The sequence below is a fragment of the Artemia sp. Qi Xiang Cuo genome, chromosome 3 (genome assembly GCF_049724085.1).
Source record: "Artemia sp. Qi Xiang Cuo chromosome 3, ASM4972408v1, whole genome shotgun sequence".
NCBI classification, from domain to species: Eukaryota; Metazoa; Arthropoda; class Branchiopoda; order Anostraca; family Artemiidae; genus Artemia; species Artemia sp. Qi Xiang Cuo.
In genome coordinates, this window is record NC_142796.1 from 58,377,496 (window position 1) to 58,390,801 (window position 13,306).

The 13,306-nt window shown below is 36.3% G+C and overlaps 1 protein-coding gene across 7 annotated transcripts in view; it reads left to right on the forward strand.

The window, feature by feature from the left end:
- LOC148954337 (uncharacterized) overlaps positions 1-13,306 on the forward strand; it is a 64,079-nt gene that overhangs the window by 33,226 nt on the left and 17,547 nt on the right. For 6 of the 7 annotated variants that reach the window (XM_089087038.1, XM_089087042.1, XM_089087040.1 and 3 more), the window contains 3 exons: positions 5,401-5,626; positions 7,487-7,684; positions 10,561-10,784. In XM_089087038.1, coding sequence (XP_088943164.1) covers positions 5,445-5,626; positions 7,487-7,684; positions 10,561-10,784 — 604 coding nt within the window. In that variant the 5' untranslated portion in view covers positions 5,401-5,444. The remainder of the gene's footprint in view (positions 1-5,400; positions 5,627-7,486; positions 7,685-10,560; positions 10,785-13,306) is intronic. The other variant, XM_089087044.1, reaches the window with a different exon arrangement.

Genomic DNA, 13,306 nt, shown 5'->3' on the forward strand with positions numbered 1-13,306 from the left:
GCTATCAAAAACCCCCTTTGGTCCAGGAGATTTAGTCTTTTAGTCTTTCTGACGTCGTGAGCATGTCTGTTGGCGTGCAATGGTTGAGATCTTAAAAGGAAGTCCAGATCCGAGGCTATTTTGTCACTTTTCATAGCAATTTATTTCAGGTAGAGGGTTGCTAGCCCAACCAGACCTAGGCCTGGAATCTGATTAGGGCTAGGTTAAACCTAGACACTAAGATTCCTGGGGTGGGGTCCACCCGCCACAAGAGGTTGTGGCCACCCTGTTCAGAGTGTTTAGTTAGGGGAAACCCCATATCCAGAGTCACGTGGTCAGAAGACAGAGTTGGCATCATTCTGGACGAATATAATGAAACATTTAAAGGAGCTAATTTGAATCAAAATTAAAAGTTCTAGTGTCCTTTTTAAGAATAAAAAGAGATTGGAGGACAATTAGTCCAGTAAATATGTCTTTAACTACTATGTCTATATTGGGCATGTCAACCACCACCCCCTAATTATGCATTTGGCCCATTATGCTATAAAACTAAATGCTACTTGAAAACTAAATCAAAAATCATTATGTTTGCAGTTGCCAATAAGGTTGTCAAAGAGCATAGATAGAATCTTTTCGGAATGATATTAAGTTTTATTTTTCAGGTCAACTTGAGGCGGTATAAAATTAAATTAAAATACTTTTTGTGTCAGGATTAAAATTTTTAAAAACAGTTTCTCCAAACATACAAATAGCAAGCCAAATTATGGATTCTTATAGAAAAAAACTGAAAAGAAATAAATAATGTGAGAAAATTAACATTAGTAGGGCTGATAACCCCCATGCCTTCTAAAGAGCAGAACACAATTTGTGCTTTACTGAAAGCAAAATTGTTTTAAATTTTTTTATTTTTTTACTTAAATAAATAAAAAATTCAAGACTTTAAGGAATAAATATCAGTATATGTATATTAAACTGACAATCCACGGTCATTTTTTTCAGCAAAGCCTAAATTATGTTCTCGTCTCGAGAAAGCATTGGGGTTGCAAGCCCTACTGATGTTAATTTTTGCTTCTTCTGTGTTTGACTTGGCTATTTATTCTAATTTCTCTTTGTTTTGAGTTTCATTTATTTAATGATAGTGATTTGGGGTAGTTTTACACTTTGAAGATTATTGACTTTCTTTCTGCCCATTTTTGGCTTAATGGAGCTCTTTACTTTTCTTTGAAAAATTTATTTTATAGAAAAAGCTTTAAAATTTAATTCGAATATAAGGCAGCGTCATTCAGCCAGGGGGGGCTAGAGCCTCCTCATGTCCCCTCCCCGTATGGGCGCCCATGGACCAAGGTCTCATTTGGCATGACTACTGACAATAGGTTGCCTTGTTCTGTCCACAAAATTCATTGAGTATTGGTGTCTTGGTTGTTTTTTTTTTGTTTTTTTTTACTGAAGTGGATTACTTTCCATTTCTGGACATTGAACTCCAGCTTCCAAGTCTTTGCCCAGCAAGTAAAGAGTTTTATGTCTGCTTTAATAGTTTTTTATCCAGAGTTTTGACTGAAGCAATTACTTTTGAATTATCTGCATAATAGCTTCTTTTATTTGTTATATGAGGAGAGACATCATAAGGAAGATATCAAATAAAGTCAGGTCCGTGACTGTGCCTTGGGGCGTTCCACTTCTCACCTCCACAACATTTGAAATAAATGCTTTCCTGTTTTCCCTAATCACTATTACTACTTGCTTTCTATTACTCAAGAAAATCATCACCCAGTCAATAGTCTCTGAATTAATTCCGATAGCTTCCGGCTTAATATGCTTTCTCTTGTGACACACCACCTTATTGAATGCTTTTGTTAGGTCCAGTAAAATCATGCCTACTGTAAAACTCTTGTCTGTAAATTTGGTGACATGAATCAATAAGGTTGGTCTCATCTGATCAAGCAGAATGAAAGCCATGCTAGCAGTGGGAAAATAGCTTACCTTGAGTCACATGATGAATGACATTAGAGTTGGCCATGATTTCAGGTATTTTCCCAACAGCTGAAGTGATAGGCTACTGATTGGTTGGTAGCTGACTGCCTCATCTCTGTTGCTACCTTTATACACTAGGGTAATATATGCTATCTTCCTGTCCACAGGTATACACTTCAGATCTAGGGACTTCTGAAAAAGCTGGGTAAATGGAAGAGACGGTTCAGCATGTGGCTCTTAATAAAGTTGAGAGTGTATTCGATTTTGACCAACCAACTTATTTTGGTTCAGATTTGTAAGATGGGTTTCCGGGTTTACTCTACTGGCAGTAATAGGTGACAATTCAATTAGGATATCATTCTTGGGGGGTTTGGGAGTGGAGCATTGTCAACAGGGGCGAAAAAAGAGCCAAATTGATCACTAAGAGAATTTGCTATTGCTTGGGAATCATCAAATTTTATCCATTCTGAACTGGCTGGGTAACTGAATATCTGCGAGGCTTTTTGTCAGATACATAATTCCAAAAAATAATTTAGGATCAACTTTAGCTGATAGAGGTATTGCTGCCTCATACTGCTCAAAAATCTTTCTAGAGATATTTCTCACCTAGTTACATGCTTGCTTGTACCTTTGGTAATGAACTGCATGATATAAGCTCTGTGGATGCCACCTCCAAAACTGTTTCTTTCTGTTTCTGGCCTTTCTTAATTCATTGGTTATAAATGGGAGTGTTTTGGGCTTGCATGTCCACCTTGTAGATGAATATCTATCAACAATATCAAGCAATAATTTTTTTGTGGCACACAATGAAATTTGTATTACTTTAAATTACAGCTTGGAGCAATATAAGGATTTTAATCATTATCATGCTCTGCAATGACATTTTTAGGAGTGATTTTCTTGTTCAGCTGCTTATTAGGCTTACTTCCTGGTTGATGATTCTGGTACTTCCCAGTTGAACAGAAACTTTTGATGTAGCCACTTTTTGTCAATTTTGTCCTTAGTTGTTTGAATTGATTCAGTAGATACTGTGTCTTTTGAAAGCTGGCTCCATAGTTTGGCAACTCTGGCTGATGAAGTGGCTTCTTTCTCTAATGTAACCATGTTGCTTTGAAAGTTTCTTTGAATGCCCTCCTGTCATTTAATGTAAGGGATAGGCAAAGAGACCAGGAAGGTTATTATAGATATAAGTTTATGAGCAAGAATTGTATCTCCTTGTTTTCTTCTATGTGTAAGTTTTGGGAGCTTAAGACGGTGCAGACATTTTTGATAAGGTATTTGTGCAGTCCACTGATCATCTTAGTTCCTCTGTGGTGTATTTTTTCCAGGACTTGTTTGTCTTTTTTGAAAAAAGAGGATTCCAAAGATATTCCAGCCTCAAGCTGTGGTTGAACCAGTGCCTTATAAAATTTCATGAACATTCTTGACATGAGATTCTCCTTTTGATTTTGGCAAGGGATTGAAAGGCAGATGATGATACAGTCTTGGTATGGGTGGTGAAATTCAGTCTGACATCAACAATGACTTCAAGATCTCTTTCTTCAGAGACTGGTGAAAGAAGATTTACTTGGAGGAAATAATGCGTTTACTAAAATGGAGTACATGTCACTTATCAATATTGAAGGAAAGGAGCCATACATCAGCCCAATTTCCAAGACTGTCAAGATCAATCTGGATAAGTTGTAAATCAGAAGCTCTAGCAGCTTTCCCACTAATTTCAAATAATCTTCATAAAGAGTCTGGAGGTTTGATAGAAGATTGTGTGCATCCTTTATATAGAAGTTGAAGAGACTTGCTTCAAGAATAGTACCCTGAGGAATACCACATAAGACTATTGTAGGGAAGGAAAAATTAGGAGCACCACCAGAACAAAAAATTTGGACAACTATGGTTCTATCTGATCGAAAGCACTATTAGATTTCTTATTTTATGTTCTTTCAAAATACCATGTTTTGCATCTTACAATATTCCCCCCTTCCTTTTGGTTCCTGATATAGCCCTAGGAATATATACAACACTGAAACAATGAAATCTTTACTTTTTAGTACACAGCATGTTTCTTTTGATCATATTATATTTTCTTTTATTGCCATCACAATTTTTAAATCATTTGTAAATAAAATTTATATCCAATAATTCCATTACAATGACTTAAGCTGAATGCATTTCATGGGCCAAAAATGCAAGAAAACTGTTAACAAAGAAATAAAAATTGTCAAGAGATAAAAAAAACAATGAATAAATGTTCTAATTAAGTTCTACATCTGGGACCATCACAGAGTGGGGTGGTTTTGGGTTTATTTTTTGAAGAAAGCACACTTTCTATTTATACTACTTAATATCCTTGCAAATTCGTCCAGCCTGCGCCCCTCCCCTCGATTTTAACAGGGTGGATGTAACCATTGGCTTATTGTAAAATTTTCTGATTTTTTTTCAAATTTGCTTTAATTGATCATTTGAACCCTTTTTTATGTAAAATAAGCACAAGGAGTAATGCAAACCCACAAAATCAGCAATTTCTTTATGTGATCAGGGGCTATGTTCAGCCCCATTATGGGGATGGGATGTATTTGTAAGGGTAGCAATTAGTATATTTGAAAAAATTGTTTACCACTCAGGTGTACTGAGTTGTATGCCGCGCTGTGGAGTGTTATAAATTATAACAGACTCCAGATATTTTCAATGCACCAATTCTTTATACGACAATTAATATATAATAATTTATATAAATATGAATATTATATATATATATATATATATAATAATTTATTATAAATTTCTATTCAACAATATATAAAAATTGTGATTCTTCAATTGAAATTAGTTACAACGAGCTACATGTAGTGCAAGGGTCATGCTTCTGGAATGCCGTAGAAAAATTTAACCAAGAAAAATATGGTAAAATCTGCAAAGACTTCTCAACATTGTTGAAAAACAATTTCATCTTCCATGGGTGATGAAGGTTCTGTGGCCTTATTGTTCCTTGATTTTCCTGCTTGCAGAATTAATTCTCCCCTTAACAAAGTGTGTTTCTGGAGTTTAAGAGTACCATGGCTCGCAGATGCATAGGCAGACTTTATTGAGGCTTCAAAGTTCAATGGGGTAGTGCACACTATTGTTTTTTTCATTTGTCAAATAGTAGACTATGCTTTTGCTTGTTATTTATTTTACAAAGGCTGCACGTATTTTGCACCCATGGATTTTTTTGTGTAATTGCATTTCCTCAAGCAGACTGTCCTATCTAGGCTGTCTTTTGGAATTTCGTTTTGTATTATTTCTTTTTCTATTAAATTATAGTAATTGAGGCATTGGAGAGGATAACTGATTTAGGCTCTGTGAAGAGGTATGGCAGGGGGATGGAGGAGGCCTTTGAATAACCCTTGGTAGTGTCTTGTGGATATTTAAAGCTAGACTAATAGTCCAGTCTCTTTTGATTGTTTTTTTTCCTAGGGCATGTTAGTTACAGCTGTCTTTTGAAGTCTTTATTGATTAGTATGCAGTTTTTACCTTTGGAAATGAAGCCAAATGTAACTCATGAAAGGCTGACAACAATGTGCGAAGAAGATTATGACAAGCGCAGTGACATCTTGAACAGTTTCTCCCCTCTTCAGCGCTCAGCTGTGTATGAAAGGGACACACTCAGAGAGAAGGAATTTGAAAGTTCTTCAAACCACCTGTATGTTATGTACAATTTGATCTCTCTGATGAATTATGTTGATAAAATTCAGGCAATTACTTAATTGTATTCTCTGATTCATTATCTCTGTCTTTAATTTTTGACTTGGGTTTTCTGTTGAAGCCTATTTGTTGCTATATTTGAACATTTTTTTTATGTCTATGTACATTTTAGCTTGCTCATAAAACAAAAACAACTAAGGTGAATTCAAACTCCTATCCAGACTGTCGGAAAAGATTTGAAGATTCGTAGTAGGACTGAAAAATAAGTAAGTCTAATCATTATCCGTACTTAAACCAGATTTTCCCTCTAGAGAAACGGTCCGGAGTAAAATTAAGACAGATGAAATTCGGTAACAGAATTCAAATTTAATTCATTAAAATTTAAATATCTCACTTCATTGGAGTATTTTTTTGTTAGTCTAGATCAGTGGTTCTCAAACTTATTTAGACGCTGTACCCCATTTTTACCCACAAAACATTTTAGGTACCCCTTTTCAGTTGCCGGTACTAAGTAAAGTATAGCTGAAATATAAATAAAATTGCCAGTTTTAGAGTTAAAGGGTTGGTTTGTTTGTTGGCTGGCCGCGTACCCCCTAAAAATTTTCGTGTACCCCCAAGGAGGCCTAGTAACACAGTTTGAGAACCACTCGTCTAGATAGTCAGTGGAATAACGATTTTTGGATGTCAGTTTATAATCCAGATTGCCACTCAGAAGCACATCAATTGGAATCAACACAATAACATTGACTTAGAAAAAAGCAAAATGTCCCGTGTATTGTTTTTTTTCGAGCTGCTTTATATGGAAGACGTAGTTGAAAAACTTCAGAGAGAAATTTTTAATTACAAATAAAAACTATAGCACCTTTTTAAACGCTGAAAGTGCTAGGAGGGAAGTATCCCCTTTGCCATTTTCTTACCCTTGTCGTCAGTGAGCATGAATCTGATTAAAAACATTTTTTTTTTACCAATCAGCATGATAATCATGTTCTAAAATTTTTGGTTTAAGGAGACTCCAAAAGTCAAGTAAAAAATAAAAATAAAGTAATATAGGTTCGCCATAAAATTGGGCCCAAAAAAGTGCTAAAAATATTTTTGAATAGCTTGAACCTTATATCTGTAAATTTCAGAGGACCATTTTGTACAAAGAGTAATTATTTGACCATGTTAAAGGACCATATTGCACAATAATTAGTTTGAGGGCAGGTTCCTTTCCCCCAAAACGTCAGGCCCAAAAACTTTTATACAGCTTGAAACTTGCATCATCCAGTAAAAAAATAGTTGATAATTCGTTTATATTTGTTGATATGCTTAGGAATCGACAAAGTGCTAAAGTACGTTTTAGGGTAGTCTTGGTTAAATTGGCTTCTAGGAAATTATTTAGTGTTGGACAACAGAACACATTTTTGCACGTGTGCTTTCGCACGCCCTTCCTGTTAACCTTCCCCAGATTTCTCCAGGTACTCTTTTAAAGCTGGTTTTACTCTGGTTAAGCTTACAGAATCACGCTACTGGCCCCCAACCAAATAATCATCAATATCAGGACTCGAACCCCTGTCCTCACGAACAAAGGATTTTAAGTCTAGCGTGCTAACCACTTAGCTAGGACGGATCTTTATTCCTAAGATAGGTAATAATAATAATGTAAGATAGGCAGTCGTATGACCTATCTTATTCATATGGCCAATTAATATCAACATTTCTAAGGTTAAACTTGGTAGGCAGTTTTGGATAGGCTAGAATGTATTTTAAGTGATTTGCTGTATAATGCTTGATCATTGCTTATTTCAGTTTGTATAACTTTGGAAATGATGGACTTTTTGAAACTACCATGTTTTACAGTTGAAATTTCGTTTTACAGACAATTTGATGAAAATCCTCTGCGCTATTTTGATCTGTGGAAAACGGACAGCTTCACTGATGTCGAATTAGTGTGTCGAGATGGTCGCAGAGTTAAATCACACAAAGTATATTTGTCAGCCGTCAGCAAGATTTTAGGATCCGTTCTCCTTGAACACAAAGACGAGGGATTAGCTTTAATATACCTACCTGACTATGAGTAAGTCCTTTTTTTGGGGGGGGGGGCTATGATGCTCCCTATGATGCTCCCATGATGCCCCCTAGGATGCTCCCATGATGCTATCTGGGAAAACCATGGAATTATTATTTAATTTATTATTGCAATAACTCTCTATCTCTTTCTTTTTCTCCTCTTTCCATCTATCTGAATTTTAAAAAGAAAATTCTGCTCCGTTTGATCGAAAAAAACAAAATTTACGCTTTCTAATGATATAAGTTTCTCTAAAAACTAAATACATATCTATATCCAACAGAAAAGAAGAGCAGTTACAATGTTTTCTAAGATTTTAGGGAAAGTAGGTGTCTGCTTTTAGTCTCAACGTCAATAAGAAGGGTCTTTATGGACACACGCGCTCTTATAAACTTTGTTAGAGAGGAAAAAGATCTTTGGTTGCAAGGGAGATACATTGATGAGAACTAGGTTAGCAAGACCGCTTGCAGTGAAGCAGTCACTTTAACGCTAAGGCACAGGGGATAGCGGCGATAGCCTCTGTTTTAATGAACAGGCCAACTCGTTTGAAGGTCTCCTGGAAGTTTTGCGGGCACTTCTAACAAAAATCAAGTACTCATCACTCTTGCGACGGAAGTTTCAAGCTCATCTTTAGGCATGAAGTGTTCTTGTAAAAACAAAATGTCAATATTAGACAATTTCTGGTTCATACAAATCAATACAATGGTCCTAATCCTTCGTCCCGTTCATTTTGAACAAGCAAATAGAAAATTTGATTTTAACAGTCATTTTCTTGGCTGACCAGAGCATTTAGCCGCAACATCATGAAAGATTTGGCATTTTCGAGAAAATGACACATGATTGCCATGACAATAGTATATTTGGGTGAAGCGTGTTACGAGGAATCGCACGACTATTGCAAGTGGGTTATCACAAGTGGCCTTCAGATGATTGGGCGATTGGAAGATATGATAGTACCTAGATGACTATCACGTAGTATATTATCTTGATAATACCTAGTGTATTATTTTGAAAATACGCTAGCCAAGCTTTAGTGTATCAAGAGGAACTGTGTTTTCTTAACAAATACCTTAATAGCGAGAAAATCTTCTATTCGTTTTGTACCATTAATACAGCCCCAACCAATTAGCATGCGTACATCAAAATTCTTTGGTAAACCTTTCACAATACCGACATACGCTTTTTTTTTTTTTTTTTTTTTAATTAGACAGCTGAGTTCCACATTGTAAAGGGGACGATATCGCAAATATCTTTAGCAGCAGTCCCGATCAATTCGAAGCACCAACTTACCGCCTAACGGTCTTATGCTATGAATACATTCATCCTCAAGTATACGGTGAATCACATTGCGACATTCTGCAGGATTATCCAGCTGGGAAGGAAATTTTGAAATGACACTAGTGGCATGATTATCAATGGGTGGTTTAGGAATGAGAGAGAATTTCAGACCATAAGACAGAATTTTTCTCATGTATTTGCTGAGTTTCAGAGTCAATGCTTAGAGGCCTTGAATATGCAACCGCTGGAATGACAGGAATCTTGGTGGGCAAAATGATCATATACGTCGGCAGAACAAAACTATTTGCCCCCTACTTCTGAAAGGTCTCAATTATATCCTTTATGTGACTATGATTTGCTAGATCGCCTTTCCGTCTAGGCATACGTTCGCCCACGAACGCTTGAGACCAGAGGTCATTTTTAGCTATCCTAATAGATTTTTCCTTAAAATAAGCGAGCTGAATGTTGGGCGATAATTTCATTATCCACCCCTTCATTAATATTTGACTGCGCAAAGTTTAACACCACAGAAGTTTCATCGTAATTGTAATTCCAGTAGAGACAAATCAGATCTCGAAGTCCAAAATTCAGATTCATAAAGAAGCAAATAGTCGGAACATCGAAGACTTTATTCCCATACTATTGTCTGTCCACACTCCTTGAACGCCATTATACTAAGTAATGTTCTTCTTATGTAGGTCAGTAAAGATAGATACGATCATAGGTCATTATAATCCTGAGCCAATTACTGCGAAAAGATAGATTGTTTCACTTAAAAAGCTTGCTTATTTAATAATGTTTTTAAAATACCCGATTTATAACAGGTGCGTATTTTGAACTCGTAAATCAACTGAACTCTGAACAAACTGTTTCCATATCAATAAAATTAAGTTTACCTCTAATTGCTCCATTGAGTTTTTTGAGATTTTGACCTTTTTTCTTCGTACGAAAGTGACAAAGAGAGAGTTGAGTCTCAGGAAGTGATAGTCTAGATGAAGGCAGAAAGATACTTTCTTCTAGAGCAATAGTCCAGCTCAGCTCAGCTCATTGACCAATCAGAAATTTCCTAATGCTTAGAGTCTGGTTACAGACTGACAATGCCACTTATCTTACCCAGTCTCAATGAGGACTAACTATGTAATATTTTTCAACGTGCATTATTTTTTATGTTTTATATTGGGAACTTAAATTAAAATGCTGACATCCCCATATTAAAAGGTACTACCAAGAGTTCCACATACCGTAACAGCTTAGGAAGTAATTGCTGCTACTACTGAAAACTTACCGCAGCACCAAGCCATCTTAGGCCAACACAGCTAGGCATGCTCCTCCTCTATCCCGATCTATTCAAAGCCTCCCTCTTTACACCCTCCCAGAAAGTTCCCATTTTCCTTAAATCTTTCGTTACGGTGTCCTTTCACCCCTACTGAGGAGGACCTGCTTTTCGTTTTGCCTTTAAACGGCTGGCCGAAAAGGACAATTTTTGACAATCTGTCATCCTTCATCCGCAGATTGTGCCCAAACCCTGTCAACCTATCAGATAATGTGTTTATTCCATATTAAAATAGTTGTTAGGTTTTGGTTTAGTGTTGTTTATTTTGTTATAGGTACGAAGACCTTGTAAATATGATGCTGCTCATATATTCTGGAGTGATTTACAATGAAAGAGCATCAATAGAATGTCTGCAACGTTTATTGAACGAGCTTGAGATTACCATTGGAACAACTGCTGTTGATGATAAAATCCAAATATTTGACGCTACTGGTTCAAAGATAGAACATAAACAGAAAGAAAATTTAAAAGTCTCTTCTGCCATTTTTGAGACAAAAGGTATACACTTCTTTGTTTCTTCATCTCTTTTTTATTTTTGCATTGTTTCCATTTTAGTTACACTTTCCTTATAAAGTAAAGAAGTCAAAGATATCATAAGGTCTCAGATGTTTTTTATCTTGCATATGCTGACTATTTACTCCTGGTGAGTCGTACTAGGACTTGCCTCTCCAAAATGGTATCCTCTGTTTCTAATGTTTTTTTTCGGGATTGGCCTTTCGTTAAACGTAGAGGAGTGTGAGTTTCTTTCGCTTCAACTTTTTTTTCTCCCCTCAGTTGTGATACTTTCTCTATTCCTTCTTTTGATTTTCTGCGGTGGTTGGGCATAACCATTACTAATAATCTTTTCAGTTTTCGTCTGCACACTGTTTCATATATCTCTAAAAGAATACAATTCGGATATGCAAAAATTGTTCTCATTTGAGGGAAATATAATATACGGATGCTGGCGAAATTCTACTCTACCTATTGTGACCATTCAGTCCTTTAAACGCCATAAATTTATCCCATCCAGAGGAAAATTGATTAAAAAAGAATCCGGAGTAGTTATTCAAGGTATTGTAAGTTTCTTCTCTTCATTCATCCTTAGACAAGTAACCAGATTCTAATTGATAAATATAAGATAATTTACATAACATTAAAGTCTGAAAAACTGCACAGGAAGCTCTCGATTCCTGCTCTTGATCGACTTTCTCCTCACAATCGTCTTGTTTAATTTTTTCTGTAGTTAATATTCCTAGTTTTTTGTATGTTTTGTATTTTTGTGTATATTTAATTTCTTTTACTCCACATTCTAATGCTTATTGTACAAAGAAAATTATCCAAGGGAGAGCAGAGCTCATTCTGTTAGCTTAATAAATATGTAACGGAAGAGACACACAATGTAACACAAATTTCTGTATCAAGTGACACAAATATGAACCATTAGATCGTGGTTGCTCCATTGACACATCTTATGTTGCAACATGCAAGCTATTCAAGAGAATTATAAAATAAACACTTTCCTATCACTTCTAGTGGATCATAGATTAAAAATTAGTTCCATGCATGGGTGACTATCTTTAATGCAGATTTAGCCCAAGATCTGCTTGTCTTCCATTTGAATGTCTTACATCGCAAACTCATTCGCCAAATAAGCTGTTGAAATTAAGTGTGTAACTTCAGTTTTGTGTTTTCTGACACTCTGCTGCTACTGCAATAAAAACTCACAGTAGCACCAAGCCGCCTGAGGCAAACACAGCTAAGCATGCTCCTCCTTCATTCCAGTCTATTCAAAGTTTCCCTCTTTACGCCCTCCCAGGAATTTCCCATTTCCCTTAAATCTTTTCTTACGACATCCACCCACCCCAACAGAAGACGACCTGTTTTTCGTTCGACCGCAGACTGTTGGCCAAAAAGGACTATCTTTGACAATCTGTCATCCTTTATCCACAGAATGTGACCTAGCCATCTCAACCTTTCTCTGCTGTTTGAGATACGCTCAGTCAGTTTGAGATACGGACACTCGTCTAGACACCCAAATTAAAATTAATGTAATAATGGTAAAGTGCCTACGTTTGGTGCCTTTTGGGAAAGAATAAGACATGTTATTCAATATTATTATATATATATAGGTGTAACCAACCGTAATTTAAACCTGGAGAAAGTATTTCTCAGTATATCTAATTTGAAATCATCAAAATCCTCTCTACCAGAAACCACCTAACCTCAGAGGTTCATATATCCAGAAATGTATAAAGAGAATTGTGATAAAGTTTAGAATGTGTAGAGATAAACTCACGTTTATTGATGGCTTCACAGTATTAAAGCAACTTGTAGTATTAAAGCAACGCCGTAGAGGCAGACCCAGAAATATGATTCACCGAACGTACCACACGGATCTGCGAACCATAAACACATCAATTCAGTCTCAGAAAGAAGATGTACTGGCAACAGCGAAATTGTGTGAAGATTGAGGGCTCCATTTTGATGTCCTGTGTGCCTCTGGAGGCACAGGCGGACCTAAGGTCTAAGGTAAGGTAAATTAACAAAATGAATAAACTGTCTACAAGGATAAGAAAAGATTTGGGTAAAGGGATTTAGCCACCACCTTGATTAAAGGACCCGATTAGCTTTTGTGAAATTAACCTGATAGCACTGTGAACCTGGGTTGGTTTTATTCCAGCATAGTTTTATTTTGTTAAAAAATTGACTGATCATCATCCAGCACTCTCCCGTAAGGCAGCTCTTCAATGGTCCACGACACCACAAATCAACTAAAGAAATAAAAAGTAACAGAAATTATCACCCCCTGCCACAGTCACGTTTCCTTAGTTCTTTCTTGCTGTATTTCTTCTTGACGTCTTCCTAACTTGCGTCATCAAGGCTGCTGTACGTGGGTCTTTGCCTGTTCGAGGAAAACCTGTCTTGGAAAGTGGTTTCAATATTGTAGCTGTTGGAGTTTGTCTCTAATTTTTCATTTGAGTGTTACGAAGGAATAGGACTCCGCTGCATAAGACGGCAACAGGCATCCTGAGTGATTG